Below are 15,805 nucleotides of genomic sequence, written 5' to 3' on the forward strand. Positions count from 1 at the left end.
GTGTACAAATAAAACCGCTTGCAATGCATGCACAAAAGTCAGTTTTTGTGCAGTGACGAAGGCAACAACATTTGCAGTGTTAGGTTCGGGTACAGATTAGGTATCGAGGCTCTCCCATACAATGGTTTATAAATTAACACATTTTGTATAAAATGTGAATGCTTAGTAAATGAATATTGGTATTTTAGCATTCTTTAAGTGGCGGCATTGCCGTAACATGTTTACTGTCACTGGTCAGGGTCTTTAACGATGTTTACATCTCTACTTTTGGCGTTTAGTTGATGCCCTTGATGCACAATGGTTTTAGTACAATAGTGAGATAAGCTTCACTTCACCAGCATTACAATCTGTTGACGTTAAACAGTGCAAGGGACGGAGCCACAGTCCAGTTGTACTACATATAGCAAAATATTCCTCACGTAACATCTGGACAAGTACCGGGTAAAGGGAAAGGAGTAGAAAGGATTTTGTATTTGGGTAGAAAGAATTGATATTTGAGCTTGACTGCCACTGGGGAAAACAGGTGGAGAAGTTTGTTGTTGTACCAAAGTAAAATCTTGCTTTTATGTTGGGGCAATCTATTCTATATCATTTCAGTAGTGTTAATGTAGGTAATCTACAGGTGAGGACTAGGGCCACAAGTGAAAAAAAAATCTGATTACTTAAGTCCTTCCTAGGTTTAGCAGATATATCACAACCCAAGGAAAAAATACATTCTTTCCAAACCCACTGTGTATTATAAGAAATGGCCAGATGTAACAGTGTCAAATACAGATTTCTTTTTCCATCTCTGAAACATCCATATTTTGGACGTTCAAGGTCTTCATATGACAGCAGCAATGTGCATTTAAATGTTCAAGAGGAGATGCACACAGCCTCGGGATGCCCCTAGCTCTTTCTTGCCTTTAACATCATTCACACCTGCTTTCTCTACCTCTTTAGACTCTGCCCTGTTAGCTTTCATTACCCTCGAATTGCACCGTAAGCACATCAATATGTCATTGCACCACACATTCCAACACACTCAAAACTTAGTTCCACAGTTCGCAGTTAGGGGTTTGAAAATATCGAAATGAATGGATTAGTCAAGAACGAAGGCTAAAAGTTTCATGATTAACAACTGATTATTAAGATTGACACATTTGTCATAATGACTTTCTTACCAGTGGTATATGGAGAAAATCCCGTTGTTTCAGTCAGTAATTGTGTCCCAAAAACGTTGGTATGCAAAAGCAGCTTTTTTTTTTGGTATTATCTGCTGCGCATCATTTATTTTGACCACACATGCGCACCTGTGCACCAGTTATGTGCAGCTCGGTATATGCATGTATGTATGTATAGTATGTGTGTGTGTGTGTGTGTGTGTGTGTGTGTGTGTCTCTCTCTCTCTCTCTCTCTCTCTCTCTCTCTCTCTCTCTCTCTCTCTCTCTCTCTCTCTCTCTCTCTCTCTCTCTCTCTCTCTCTCTCTCTCTCTCTCTCTCTCTCTCTCTCTCTCTCTCTCTCTCTCTATATATATATATATATATATATATATATATATATATATTGGCCTGGCAGCCTGTCCAGGGTGTCTCCCTGCCTGCAACCCAATGACTGCTGGGTTAGGCTCCAGCATCCCTGCAACCCTGACAGCAGGATAAGCGGTTTGGATAATGGATGGATAACAAAAGGATTGCGGTGAATAACTGGGCATATGGCGCCACATCTCCCAACCTTTGACTTTGACACATAGAAGCTTGGATGATGTGGTGAGACTGTATGTTGACCAAGGCCCTGTCTCAGACTAAAGATCTTGATGTCAAGTGTTGCAGAAATGTACTTAACATGCTTTCAGTTGTGTGTCACGGCTGTTTTGTCAATTTTGGGAATAGTTTCACTATCTAATGGTACAATGCTTTAGAGCTGATCCAGCGCTGCCTTGTACTGTCAACTTCATATAAACAAAATGTACTGAAAAGTGAGCAAGCACAGTTGGAAACTAAATAAATACAGGACATACAGAGATTGGAAATAGTTCTGTGTCTCAGCATAACACAATGACAAACTTATCTAAGAGCATACCAGGGAAAGAGGTCAGCATACCCCTTTAACAACAAGCGTTGTTGAAGTGTTTAACTGGAATTTATCACAGGAACAGGGAGGCAGACAGACAGTTCCTGATCAAAAGTGGAAGTGGGTTTGTGCTTTCAGAGCTGCTGGTTTCTCACATTTGAACTTTAAAGCCACCAAAACCGAGTATTGAGCGTTTGATACCTTTTTTTGAAAATGCTCATTTCATTTACCAAACAAATGTTGGTGCAGCATGCTAGCATCTTCTCATGCTTCTCGCACAGTAATACTGCTGTAGAGAGTCAAGTGCATTTACAGTCTATTAAGTGCAGGTGGTATACATAATGGTCTCAAGTCACTAAGTATCTCTGGAGATTGTCTTAGAAAAAGGCTGTCATGTAGGTTATATTTCCCCCAATAGCCAGCTGAAGGTAAATTTTGGCAGTGGATGTCAAGTCAATCCTCTACATACTGCTGGCAGGGAACCAACAGTCAGGTAGGTACTGTTTCGAAACCCTTGTTTGGCTGGTAAGATGGATTCTAAAATTCACCAGCCAGTTTCACTATCATCTGCTGTGACTGATGGAATAAGAGGTTAGTTCACTGTGCTGTGTGTTATGAGGGATGCAAGCTGGATAGGACTCATTGGAAACAATATAAGGCGATATACTGAGAGGAGAGGAGGTGTCTCATGACAGGGTCTGAACTGTAATTCAACACTGATGTCTTCGATTGGTTTACCTGCATGCAGGGCTTTGCATTACCAACAGCCAACTGTGGCAGGTAGCATGCCCTAGTCCAGTTAAGACTTTGTGTGTGTGTGCGTGTGCGTGTGCGCATGTGTGTTGAGAGACAGAGAGAGAACAATCAGACAATCTATTTTAATCTATTGTATCTGTGGCCCAACTTGACAAGTAGTCTTTTGCCCCCATAACCTTTTTGTTTCATTGGCAGCAAATCTGAAAAGCACTGTGGAAGATGCAATGAGAGAGGTATCTAGGCTTCCTTCAGATAGGAGGCACTTGAATAACAAGTATTGACGGTATATATGCTTAGTTTTTGGTAAACTTTCTTTATTAAATCGTCACTGTGAGGAGAAGATTGGTGATGAAAGAAGAGATGCATTAGCTAATTTGTTTAGATGAAAAAAGCAAGAGTCTTACAAAAAACACTTACAGTGAAAATGGAGTAAGAAACAAATCAAAACCAACTATAAAAAAAAATCAAAATTACAAGCAGTTGAAAAAAAAACTTGATCATCTTTCAGAATCCAAGTGATGAGATGATATGGTGGAAGATGGTGAGTCTAAAGCTACCGTACCTGTGCAGATCCTCTCCCCTGACGGCGTTGCCACCTAAACCAGTCAAAGCCAGTGTAAATCCCAGTAGAGCTCAGTTTAACCAGAGGCCTGAGAATCTGTCCTTCCAACATAGCTCATTTCTGAAACTAAATAGCCCTTTTGGACATATTATATATATTTCCTGATAACCTGCAGTTTCTTATTCAATGAGAAAAGGTACCACAAAAAGTGGCAGAGGTGGCACACCATACTCAAATAAAATAAAGGTTCAAAAGGACGTCACCTCATGTTCACCGTTTCGCTGTAATAGCCGAAATGTGTTAGCCCAGCCTAAAATAAAAACGGTAGATATGAGGGGATTTCCTTTTGAACCTTTATTTTATTTCAGCCTGGCGTGCTGCCTGAGCCACTCTGTGGTATCTTTTTTCTCAAGTGTCTTCATGGCTGAGCACCCAACCGCAAACTAGAGGAAGCACATCTGCCAACCATTGTCTGTTTCTTATTAGATATCTCTTAAATACTATCAGAATCATGTTTATCGGCCATGTAGGTTTGCGCTACATGGAATCTGAGTCCGGTTTCGTGGCTCTCACAGTGTACTTAACATAGAATAACAACGCTACAACACAACAATCTTCAGATATATGCACAAGGATTTGACTTATAAGGGTGAAATAAGAGGTGATAAAGTGCAATTGTGCACAGAGTATATCATCCGTCCTCTATCCAAACCGCTTATCCTGCTATCAAGGTCGCGGGGGGAAAAATATGTCAGAGATGCTGAAATAGATGTTAGCAGGTTACTTACATACATGCCTGAGGTAGATGGACATGACAGAGCGTGCCAGTACTATATGAGTGAATAAGAGATCAGTGGGGGTTTTTTGTGTGTGTGGTGGCTTTAGATTTTGCCTCTGGAACCCAGGTTTGCTCTTTGACCATTGCAGTATTGCTTCAAGTGACTCTCTATGAATGTCTCTGGATGAGGGATTTCCAGATAGGCCTAGTCTGTGATGTTTGGACTATATGCTATTGAATATTATTTGTTGTTTTTAAGTAGACTTGGCAATGAGTTCAGCTGATACATTTTCTTTTGTATTTACGTATTTCTCGCTGTATGTGGCAATTTTCCAGCTTTTGGGTCCACCACAGCCAAATGAAAATAAAGCAAATGCTGATTAGAGGGTTCATATCGATAATGTCATCATCCCTTGTGCAGCCGAGGAGTTGGGGATACCTGCTGTCTATTATTGTCATGTTTGTGTTAGCTGCCATTTTGTGAAAGCAGTGTGTCCCCGTTGTCAAAATGGGAACATCCCATTTTAGTACAAAACTGTTCCTTCTGAAAATTGGTGTAAGGTTACAGATAATCTAACATCTAAATGCAACAAACGGTCTGCTTTTTTACACTTGACCTCACTAGCACAGACCTTTGTCCAAATAAAATAATCAAGCTTTCTATGCAGGTCTGGAGATTTTGAAAAAGGAATTTGATAATATAAATTGCTTTACACATGTAAAAATAAGTATTATGGCTATATAATCTGGGACCTCACCACCACATGGTGAGGAAGTTGACCCTGAGGCAGGCTACGTATAAACCATTAGGCCTGTCTGTTCTGTCATGAGCCTCAGAGCTGTGAAACAACCCGGGATAAGATCAGCAATGCGTAGAAAATGAGAAAATCTAAACGCTGTAAATGTGCTGGAACCCTGCCTAACGTATCGGAGAATCTATTTAACAAGGGGTCACGCCTCAGACTCGTTGAGAGAATTATTCAGAACCTCTTTAAATCCGTGGCGACACTGTACGCAGTCAAGCCCAATAAAACAAACACTGCGCAACCCAGTGTGTGTGTGTGTGTGTGTGTGTGTGTGTGTGTGTGTGTGTGTGTGTGTGTGCGCGCGCGCGCGCACACATGTTGCTTTAAGACAACCTCTCTTGATTATCTGCCCTGTGTTTGTTTTTGATGCAACAATCCTGACTCAAAACATACACGTTACTAATGTGCTGTCGCCTCCGTTCTTTTTCTCTTTCATTTTCGCTTTTCACCTTATCTTTTTTTGACCATTCTCTCCAACATTTTACCTTTTCATTTTTTTTTTTTTTATCTCTCTCTGTCTCTCTCTCTGTCTGTCTGTCTCTCTCCTGTGAGATGCAGGTGGTTTGTAGCGAGGCTGCACCACCTCTCCCAGCTTCACGCTGACTTTGAGAGATGCTCTGCCAGTGCTGTCAGGTCACTGTGTTGCTCTAACAACAACTTTACACCACTCTATCTTAAATGATAATACTTGCAGGTTTTTTAGTCTGGATGTTGACGTTGTGATCATTAGCACGAATGATTTAAATTGCAGAGGCCTTATTATTCTGGGGGGGGGGGTTTGTATATATATATATATATATATATATATATATATATATATATATATATATATCTTCCATTAAATCTTCCCATTTTTAGCTTTTGAACTCCCCCGCCTTTCTCAATTAAATGTTTCAGTATTCCAGTATGTTGGGGTTTTTTGTTTGTTTTTTGAACATGAACTGAAATCATTTAAACTGCAGTTAACTCGATTGTCCATATCAAGTATACTGCTCCATTTTTACTACTTGAATCCTTCATGATAATACTCCTCAAACAGTTGCTGATATGATTGTGTTGGGTAAGCAGAGGCATGATTACCCCCCCCCCCTTCCATTTCACTGTCATGTACATCAAGTAAGCCGCTTGTCTCTATGGGCCTATCAAAAAAGCTCAGGACTTCACATTCTCCCAGTCTCAGAGGCGAGAAATAAAGTATTATTACAACATTCCAAAGATTTCTTTCACCCTGCCTAACTTTTTCACCACGCTCCATCCCTCTTCAGCTACACCCGAAGCCAAATCTCTCTGTCCTAGCAAAGAGTGATGTCATACACTCATATGGTATGACTGGGCATTTTTGCTGGCAGGGAGTCTGACGTGGTGAGGGGCGGGGCTCTTGCATTTCTCATTTCCTGTGCTACAGGAAGTGCATTCCTAGGCCCTTGGCAGTCAAGCAGAGACTTTCCCGGCAGCTACTCTGCCTCCCAGAATCCCTCAAGAGTTATTCCAAAGGGAAGTGTGTGTGTGTGTGTGTGTGTGTGTGTGTGTGTGTGTGTGTGTGTGTGTGTGTGTGTGTGTGTGTGTGCGTGCGTGCGTGCGTGCGTGCGTGCGTGCGTGCGTGCGTGCGTGCGTGCGTGCGTGCGTGCGTGCGTGCGTGCGTGCGCGCGCGTGCATGACTAACTTTGCTTTTGTCTGTCCTGACTTCTTGGGTCAGATCCATAGCACTGAAGTGTTCAGTAAACTTAAGTCCCACTAAGTCCCAGACATGTTAGATGATTCTCAACTACAAATCATGATAAGGACCTACTGGGAAACTGCAGATGGGAGTTTTGTTTTTGTTTTGTTTTTGTTTTTGTTTTTTTTGGGGTGAAGAGTTAATGTCGGCTGAACACATAAAAGACTATGATTACCAGACGGATTAGTCATTACAACTACACATTTACCCCACTTACATTTGTGTGCAGAGATTCTTGGAAAGGCACACACACACACACACACACAAAATCTCTTTTCACCTATTTCCGTGTAGCAGACACCTGTGCATGTATACTTCTGTTTGAATATTTTTCAAATTCACTGACTTTTTATGTGCATGTTTCTGACTTTACATTGTTATAGCAGCCATTCAATTTTGTGTGTGTGTGTGTGTGTGTGTGTGTGTGTGTGTGTGTGTGTGTGTGTGTGTGTGTGTGTGTGTGTGTGTGTGTATGTGCGTGCATGTTGATCTGTCATCGCCCCTGTAGGAAAAGGGAAGAGGCAAAGGAATGACCAGGAACTTGGCCTTGGAGGAAATGGAAGCTCAAAACCAAGAAGTTGTCGCCTTCTGTAAAGATGTAGCAGCGTAAGACACATGTTCCTTTACTCACCCTACCTACCGCCGCTATTTTACTTTTTGTATTTTATTTAAACAATCCTGATGAGTTTCACTTGTCATCTATTAGCGAAAATTTGAGCTGCTGTTGGGAAGTAACGTAACCCTAATCACAATATGTAAATTATCCTAGATTTTAATGCTTTCAGTGCTTAATGTGAGATCTACCATTGAAAATGTATCACCATAACCTGGTAAAGTGATAGCTGGTCAAAAGATAAAGCTTGCTTTTAAATGCTCTAGATGTGCTTATATACATGTTGTGCATCGCCGTACCTTTTTGTGCCTCTGTGTAATTTTTCACTTTCTAGTAGTTGGTAAGGTTGGAGTGGTGATGGAGCTGTAGTCAGGGAATCAGTCCCCATTACGGTCAATACCCACTATCACAATACTTTGTCTGTGTGCCTGCCTGCCGGGTGGCCCGCCCACTGGTCAGCTCATTCTCCACATGCAGTAGTTGGCGATGAAAAGCGACTTTTGAGTCCAGTAAGGGTGTAAGAGAACTGATCCCAGAAGTAGTCATGTTTCATCATCATCTTTTGGTGTGCTAGCTGTCTAGTCAACAATATCACCGCATGAGGAACAGGTGGAGTGATAGACTAATGTGCTTGATGGGTGCTTTTTCCAGGTAACACCTGGAGTGAAAAAAGTGAACCTCATATTTGTTATATATTGGTTATTCAACATCATTACAATTGGCATTTTTAATAGAGTTTTATGGCAGCGTGTTTTAAATGTTCCTATCATGTATGCCTCATGCTCTACCTTTTCCACTTTCTTTATGTCTCTCCACTAATGCTCTAGTATACTACCCACCGTTCAAAAGATAGCATCCATTATTTCTTTTGGAAACCACTGAGCAAATCTGTGATCCCTTCTTTTTTTGTTTTTATGTATGTTCACTTTTGTGAAGAAAATGTTTCAGACCATACACATTCATTGGCATGTCATGTAAAAGCCATAATACCTTTGAGGGTACATATCATCGTAAAGAATACCCTTAGTTATTATTGCTGTAGTTGAGCAAAATACATGGCAAAAAACAGCTTTTTCATACTCACTGACTATTCTCGTTCCTTTTTGTTTTTCTCTCAGCCTAAGCTCCAACTTCCCTCACAGCGACGCGTCAACCAACCCTGGATATGTCCTCAGCCCTGTCATCATCCAGAGGGATGATGGAGGAGATAGCGGCTGCTCTGTCAAGGTGTCCATTGAGATTTCTGACTCTCAACAGCCAGTCACCTTTACTTGTGATGGTAAGTACAGACCAGAGTATCTCACCAGCAGAACTAAGGGGCTGTACCATCAAAATTACTTGTTTCTTTCCACTGAGGGACAAACGTCTCAGACAGTCTCTTTTCACATTAATAAAACATATATGTATACATATATATTCTGGTTCTATATAAAAGTGGTCCACAAATCAACTGGCATGGATGGAAGTAGGACTTGGTACTTATTCATCTTTTTATTATATTATTACTTATCCAGGGAGGTTTAATAGTTTGGTTCCTTTTTTAAAGTGATACTTGCTCTGATTTACTGGTTGACAGCACAGAATTGGAATAAATTCTGACTGTTTTTAAAGTAGACTACACAACTAGCTAACCAAAGTTAGCAGTCAAAATGAGAACACATGTGCAGAAAGCATCCTTTTTATTTAAAGATACGGAATAATGAACATTGGATGATGATGATGATGATGATGATGATGATGATTATTATTATTTTAAAATAGATACATTGTTCTTTGGAAAGGGCCTGTTCAAGTTCTTATTTACAGAAATTTGACTTTGGGCAGGATGTTGAAAACTTTGAAAATCCAGCATACAGATTGTATGCTGGATTTATCCGGCCCCTTTGCCTTTTAATTAGGCAGAACTCAAACTCTCTTGTAGTTCCCCTTTAAGAGTTCCTTTGTCAGATTGGAGATAAGCAAAAAACTCTGCCGGAGGAAGCAGCTTTCATAGCTGCCAACCACCTTAATCCCACACCCACCTCCCTTTTTCTTTTTGTTCTCCTTTTTTTCCTCATATCGTGGGAAGTACACTACGTTCCTTCTCTGTTCACATTAATGTTGTACCCTCACCCTTGAGTAGCTGTTTTGGGCAAAAATAGATCATGTTTTTTTTGGGCTTTTTTTTTTAAATTTTGTTATTGGCTTTATGGAATTTTTAGTTTCCTCCCCTGATGGTATGGAGAGCCCTCAATGGGTGTCATATCATTCATAACCCCTGCCCCCTCCACGGCCCCTTCAATGCTAGTCTTCTGGACACCCCACAACCTCTACAATTTTCAGTGGCATTTCGATTAGGATGTGAAGCCAAGCTCTTTTGAAGCTGGCAGCCAGTAACGTTTGTGTTGGAAGCATACTCCCAACTGTGTGACAAACACCGCTTCTGTCTGCTTGGCCCTCTGGTCTGGACCTTGGATAACAGTAGGCCATGTAAACTGCAGTTGCTTGTGTCTAATGCTATTGTCCACACTAGCAGTTTTTGGACATGAGGGCAAGTTGTCAGTTTTGCATGCAAGTGGAAATTGACTCAGTTAACCACTCCACCCCACCACACCAGAACCTCCCAATCTATGTGGTTAACATTTAGAAGTTAACTTCTTGCTTTACTCATTTTAATTCTTAATAAGCTTTTTCTTTGAATGCTGTGCCTCCCATGCTAATTCTTAGTTTATCTTTGTTCACCTCATGTGTTCACTTCTTTTCATCATGGTTCCCAGGTCACTTCTGCAGTTTGCTCATTTACATTCACCTTTCCTCATGCACTCTCCAGTTCCTAGTTCCTGGTTGACTTCCTTGTTTCGAGGCAATATGCTGACCCACATAGTTGGTGTTTGGGTTCCTCTGATTGGGCGCTGTGGCCAAGGTCGCATGCAGTATCTGCTCTCAGGAACAATGGGCCTCAGTTCTCCTCAAAGTACAAACTAAGAAATGGAGGGCAAAGAAAAGAAAGTGGGGATAGGCCTTGTTCTCTCTCTCGGTCTCAGCTCCTCTTCCTCCATCACTCCCCCTCTCCTCCCCCCTCCATCATACCGCGGCATCTTACACATTTTTAAACGGTTGACTTTTTTTTTTTAGACTATAGCTACTGCACGGTAGGCATCAAAAGGCAGAATTTCTGTTTCAGCGTCCCTCCTCAACTTGTGTGCAATCAGTTCTAATCAAGATGCACAAAATATGCACAGTCTTTATTGAGCAGCATCTAAATTACAAAAAATAATCACTTGTAAAACTGTGAAAATGCAACTATGATCATGAATCTTAAACACCTTGGATGCAAGTTTTCCATACAACTCACACTATCTCCTTTGTAGTCCCTGTTCGCTTCTGGTTCTGCTGACTAAACCCACCCCAAAACACTGCCTGCTTTTAACAGAGGGGAGAGGAGAGGCTGGTTCTTGAGAGGGTTGGCTGTGAACCACAAAGCTGCAGGGGATTCCTCACATATTGTGGCCAGTGGAGGGAGGGAGAGAGCAGGGGAGAGAGAGTTACTGAAACACAGAGAAGAAAACGGAGAGAGCATTATAGATGAAGGTGTTGAGGAAGAGGTTGAAAAAAAGACACGGTAGAGAGGCAGACAGAAACAGAGGGATGAAGAGGAAGAAAGAGGAATAAGAAGTTGGCAAAGAATGATAAGAGAAAAGTTGGATCGTCTAAGGCACAAAAAAAAACCTTTAATCCTTCACCCTTGGCTCTCGCTCAGAATTACTTTGTAAGTCAAGTCCATTTTATTTGTACAGCCCAATATCACAAATTACAAATTTGCGTCAGGGGGCTTTACAGAAATACAGCGTCCTGTCCTTAGACCCTTGCATCAAATACGGAACAACTCCCTACAAAAAAACTTTTAACAGGGAGAAAAAAATAGGAGGAAACCTCAGGGAGAGCGACAGAGGAGGGATCTCTCACCCAAGATGGACAGACGTGCAATGGATGTTGTGTGTACAGAATAAAACACAATTTACAGAATACAACATTGAAAGAGGATAACAGAATTATAATGAAATTTAAGATATATGAAGAGTATGATGAGGAGGATGCCAAGCAGTGTCCAGATGCCGTCGGAACAGCCTAGGACCTGAGCCTCATGACCACCATCACCATGTAGACCTGACAGGAGGACAGACTACACATGCTCACAGGGGAGACTCACGTCACACCATTCACATACACGGGAAGAGTGACAAGAAAAAAACCTTAGTCACACATAGGAGAGAGAGAAGGATACAACATTGAAACAGCATAACAAAATTATATTGGATCTATAAGATGTATTAAGAATTTGATGAGGAGGACACAAGCAGCATCCAGGTGGCAACCACCATCACCATGGAGACCTGGCAGGAGGACAGACTACACGTGCACACATTACACCATTCACATTACTCACACAGAAGAGAGAAGAATAAAGACATCATTTAGAGAGAGAGAGAGAAATACCTGCAAATCCAAAAAATGTACATGAATCTGTCTTGAAATCATTGGTCTGTGTAGTGACATGCAGTCATAGGTGAAACTCAAGCCCTACCGTTCAGTGACAAACCACAAGATATTTGTGTTGAGTGTAGATGGAATGGGACAATAATGGAATATATTTAATATATTTGAAACATTGTAGAGCATGCACTTAGTTTAACGATGGAGTGGAGGGGAATACATTTTCCAATGTAACAACAACTTTCTGCTAACATGCAATTACCTCACTCACTAATTTTCTGTCTCTGTGTTCTTTGTTCTCTTTATCTGTGCCTGACGGCTCAGCTGTGTTCTGGAAATGGATCATTGTGTTTGCTCTGTGAGTCATTGGGGAATTCATCTTTACTCTAACATCTCCACCCCGCTTGGTTACTATAACACACAAGCAACTTTTCGCATTGTTATGCCTCTGCCAGGGTTCATGTCCCTCACAGATCCTTCACTACACCGATGGCTGACTGGACCGGAGCTGTTAATCTGACTCAGTCATTGGCTGGTATTCCATCGCGAGCTTGCTAGCAAGTTGTTGTGGTAGTTATATAGAATTTCTTGCTTTGAACCCTGCATTTAGGAGTTTCTGCACATGCATGAGTGTAAAAGATGCACATTTATGTGTGCGTGTTGGCCTGCTCCATGTGCCAGTATTTCACCACAACAAGAACATTCCAGAACCATATGTGAAATCGTAAAAGCGTGGCGAGGTGGGATTGACAACTCTTAACTCAAGCCCTCAAAAATGACAGTGTCAACCAGGAAATTCCCTCACCCACCTCAAAGTGCTTTCGTGATGTGGCCTGACCCATCTTAACTGCTTTGTTAGAGAGCTTTGAACTACATCTGTAGAGACTGGAATCTAGTGGAATGATGGTAAACATTTGTGAGGCAGAAATTTTGTCCTTTTTTAAAAACCTTTAGCCTGTGTTAGACCGGATAATAAAGATAGAAAGGCAACAACAGGGCTAAGAGAGAAGGGGAAGTCATGTAGAAAATGTCTTGAAGCCAGATTCAAATCCACATTACTACAATTAAGTCACTAATAAGACACCCTGAAATTAAGATTATACTACTGTTACACTCATTGCAAGTCATTCTCTTGATAAGAACATCAGCTAGAATACTTGAAATACGACATGTAAAATGTTGTGCATATTGTATAAGATCTGGTGATGGAAATAAAGTCCACCATTCATCTGTAGAGGGGGTACCTGCTAGAGCTAAGCATGGTCTCCCAAAGTCTTTGTGTGTAACCTTTTGCTGGTGCATGCATGCATCAAGCAAATATCCCCTCACTCTGTCTGCTTGGTCAGAGATTTAGATGTTTGTCTTTTTCAAGGTTCTATCTGTCTTTGTATCTGTCTATGATTGTTTGTGTTCAGGCAAGGTAAAGAATGTGCCAAAACCTCTGTGGAAGTAGCAAAACACCAGATGAGTGTACCTTGTGTCAGGTTACACTCACAGCCCAGTATTTACCCACATGTGGAGACATTGGATCATGGAATGTACACAAACACCCGACTCTGACCCCAGTTTTCCCGCTGCAACACGTTACACTGCCGCACCAGCACCAGGCATTTGATTGTCTGCCAGGTTTAATTTGAATTATAATGCTATCCTGGCGCAGAAGGTATGGGTGGCCTGGCAGTGTTCAGAGAAAACATCAACATAATGGAAAAGTTGGGATTGGCATACAGTCAATGAGTGCCAACCGCATGTCCCATCATAGTGCTCTCGAGTAGGGCTGGGCGATATGGTCAAAATCATTTATCACAATATTTTTGACTGAATATCTCTCGATATTTTGATGATATTGTAGAGATGACTATTGGATTGGTGCTCTCACAAAATATCTACACAAGGACATTTTTGATAAACACTCATTAGTAATTTGGATATGATGTCCAAACAGGTACAAATATTAACAGCTAAAACAGTCTAATAAGTTCAGAAACTTGCATCTCATTACTGTAATGCAGCCTTTAAAACCAGGAAAAGACAACACTTGTGTCATATCATATTACGATATCCAAAATCCCAGATGATATCTAGTCTTATATCACGATATCCATATAATATCGATCTATTGCCCAGCCCTACTCTTGAGTTGGGTTTCTACACCCTCACTTGGTCATTTTGGATAAGAATGTCAGTTAAATACATGAATTGTAATGATATTATGAATATTATTTTGTGAGCAGTTGTGTATGAAATTGCAGTTTGTAATTAGAGAAAGCTACACATTTCTCAAAGTTTGCTGTCTTGCTGTTGAAGTCATAGTGGTTTGTGGCTTCAAATGAGACAACAGGGGTGACTTGGTGTTTTGAGAGGCTGTTTATCCCTGGTGAAGTGTCCCAGAGCAAGACACTGAACCACACACCTGCCCTTTATAGGCTCTTCTTTGTATTCTGGTGCTGTTGAAGGATATGTGGAGAAACCATTTCCTTTCATGCTGTGGAATAGGGCATTTAAAGAAAAGCGCTATATAAGATTGATTTATTATTATTATTATTTAAAGTGCCAAGAATTCCCTAATGTTATTTTTTTTTTTACCATGGTAGGATTTTGATGAGAATATACCTATATCCTGTTCATTCTTTTTATCTTTTTTTTTCTTTCATATTTTTCATTTTCTTTTTAAACGTGTTTAGTTGAATAGGGTTAACTTGGTATTTGCCCCCCCCCCTTTCTCCTCTCCAATCTTAGTGAGTTCTCCAGTGGAGCTGTTGATCAGCCAGACTCTTTGTTGGGTCCATGATGATTTGGACCAGGTGGACTTTGCCAGCTACCTGCTCAAAGTGTGTGGCCAGGAGGAGGTTCTGCAAAAGTGGGTTCACATTTCACACACACAAACATGTACACTCACACACACATGCACACACACGGACAGATAGGCTCACAGGGAAGTACTCAAACATCCTTACACATGAAAAATCGTCCCTTGATGCCTTGATCTCGCAGGAACTGTCCTCATGCAGTGTCCCGTGACTTGTTTAATTGGGGATGACAGGAAAAAGAAAAAACAAGATTAATTTATCAACAAAACCCTGTGCCAACCTTCCACAATGTGGGCAGCTACTTTTCTTTAATTCTCATAGCACAATTCCCAGACCTGCACCGGTCCTTCTCTGCTCTCAATTTGAAATCCCTATCTCCCTCTCTCTCGCCCTCTCTCCCCCTATCTTGGCTGGCCCTCAAAAAGTTTCAGAGTGATGATTGGCGGATGTTTTGTTATCTCGCACTGCGGCCTCAGGGTCCTCTAATCTGGGATACATGGGAAGGGATCCTCCCTTGAGAGGACATTACAGACCCGGTTCGCCCGCTTTTAAACTCGTGAATTTGTTGTATAACCTCTGCCATGATTTCAGCTGTGAAAAACTGCATAAGTGAAGAAAGACTATGCAGAGTATCTGGATATAGTTTATGAATTTAATTTGCACAACAGATTGTTTCTACCAAGAAACCTGATTTGGTTCAATTTACTGTCCCACAATATGGATGTTTCCTGTGAACCAGGGCTCACAGAGCTTTATTGGTTGCTATAGCAACTCCTGTGGCAACCAGGGATCTATCTAGCTAACTTTGTGTTTTTCTGCAGTTTTCTTATGCTTATGGATGTCCACTACTTCAGGCAGCTCATATCGTAATTAAAAAAAAAAAGGTCGTATTGCGCTTGAAGATGTTTTTTATTATTATTGTTATAATGGTTTTGGATACATTGGTGTTGTAATCAGTCCACATTAATGTTTAATGCTAAAAAAGTTCTTACAACATGATATTTATAACACTTATCTCTGTACTAACAGTCTTTTCTGTCCTGTCTTCTCTGCTGTTCTGTACCATAGCAAACACAGCCTGGGCTGCCATGAGTATGTCCAGAACTGCAGGAAGTGGGAGAGTGAGATCAGACTACAGCTGCTCTGTCACGCTACCATGAGAAAGGATCTGGCGCGCACAGTGAGTACCGCTGATCCAGCAATTCAGATTCATCCATTCTGTTTATCCATTCCTGCAT

At 41.1% G+C, this 15,805-nt stretch overlaps 1 protein-coding gene across 3 annotated transcripts in view; it reads left to right on the forward strand.

The window, feature by feature from the left end:
- pik3c2a (phosphatidylinositol-4-phosphate 3-kinase, catalytic subunit type 2 alpha) overlaps positions 1-15,805 on the forward strand; it is an 82,262-nt gene that overhangs the window by 9,213 nt on the left and 57,244 nt on the right. For all 3 annotated transcript variants that reach the window (XR_008810411.1, XM_056282634.1, XM_056282635.1), the window contains exons 3-6: positions 7,180-7,277; positions 8,403-8,563; positions 14,497-14,617; positions 15,636-15,747. Coding sequence is in view for 2 of the 3 variants with exons in the window: in XM_056282634.1 (XP_056138609.1) it covers positions 7,180-7,277; positions 8,403-8,563; positions 14,497-14,617; positions 15,636-15,747 (492 nt within the window). In the remaining variant the exon portion in view is untranslated. The remainder of the gene's footprint in view (positions 1-7,179; positions 7,278-8,402; positions 8,564-14,496; positions 14,618-15,635; positions 15,748-15,805) is intronic.

This window comes from Lampris incognitus, chromosome 6 (genome assembly GCF_029633865.1).
Source record: "Lampris incognitus isolate fLamInc1 chromosome 6, fLamInc1.hap2, whole genome shotgun sequence".
NCBI lineage: Eukaryota > Metazoa > Chordata > Actinopteri > Lampriformes > Lampridae > Lampris > Lampris incognitus.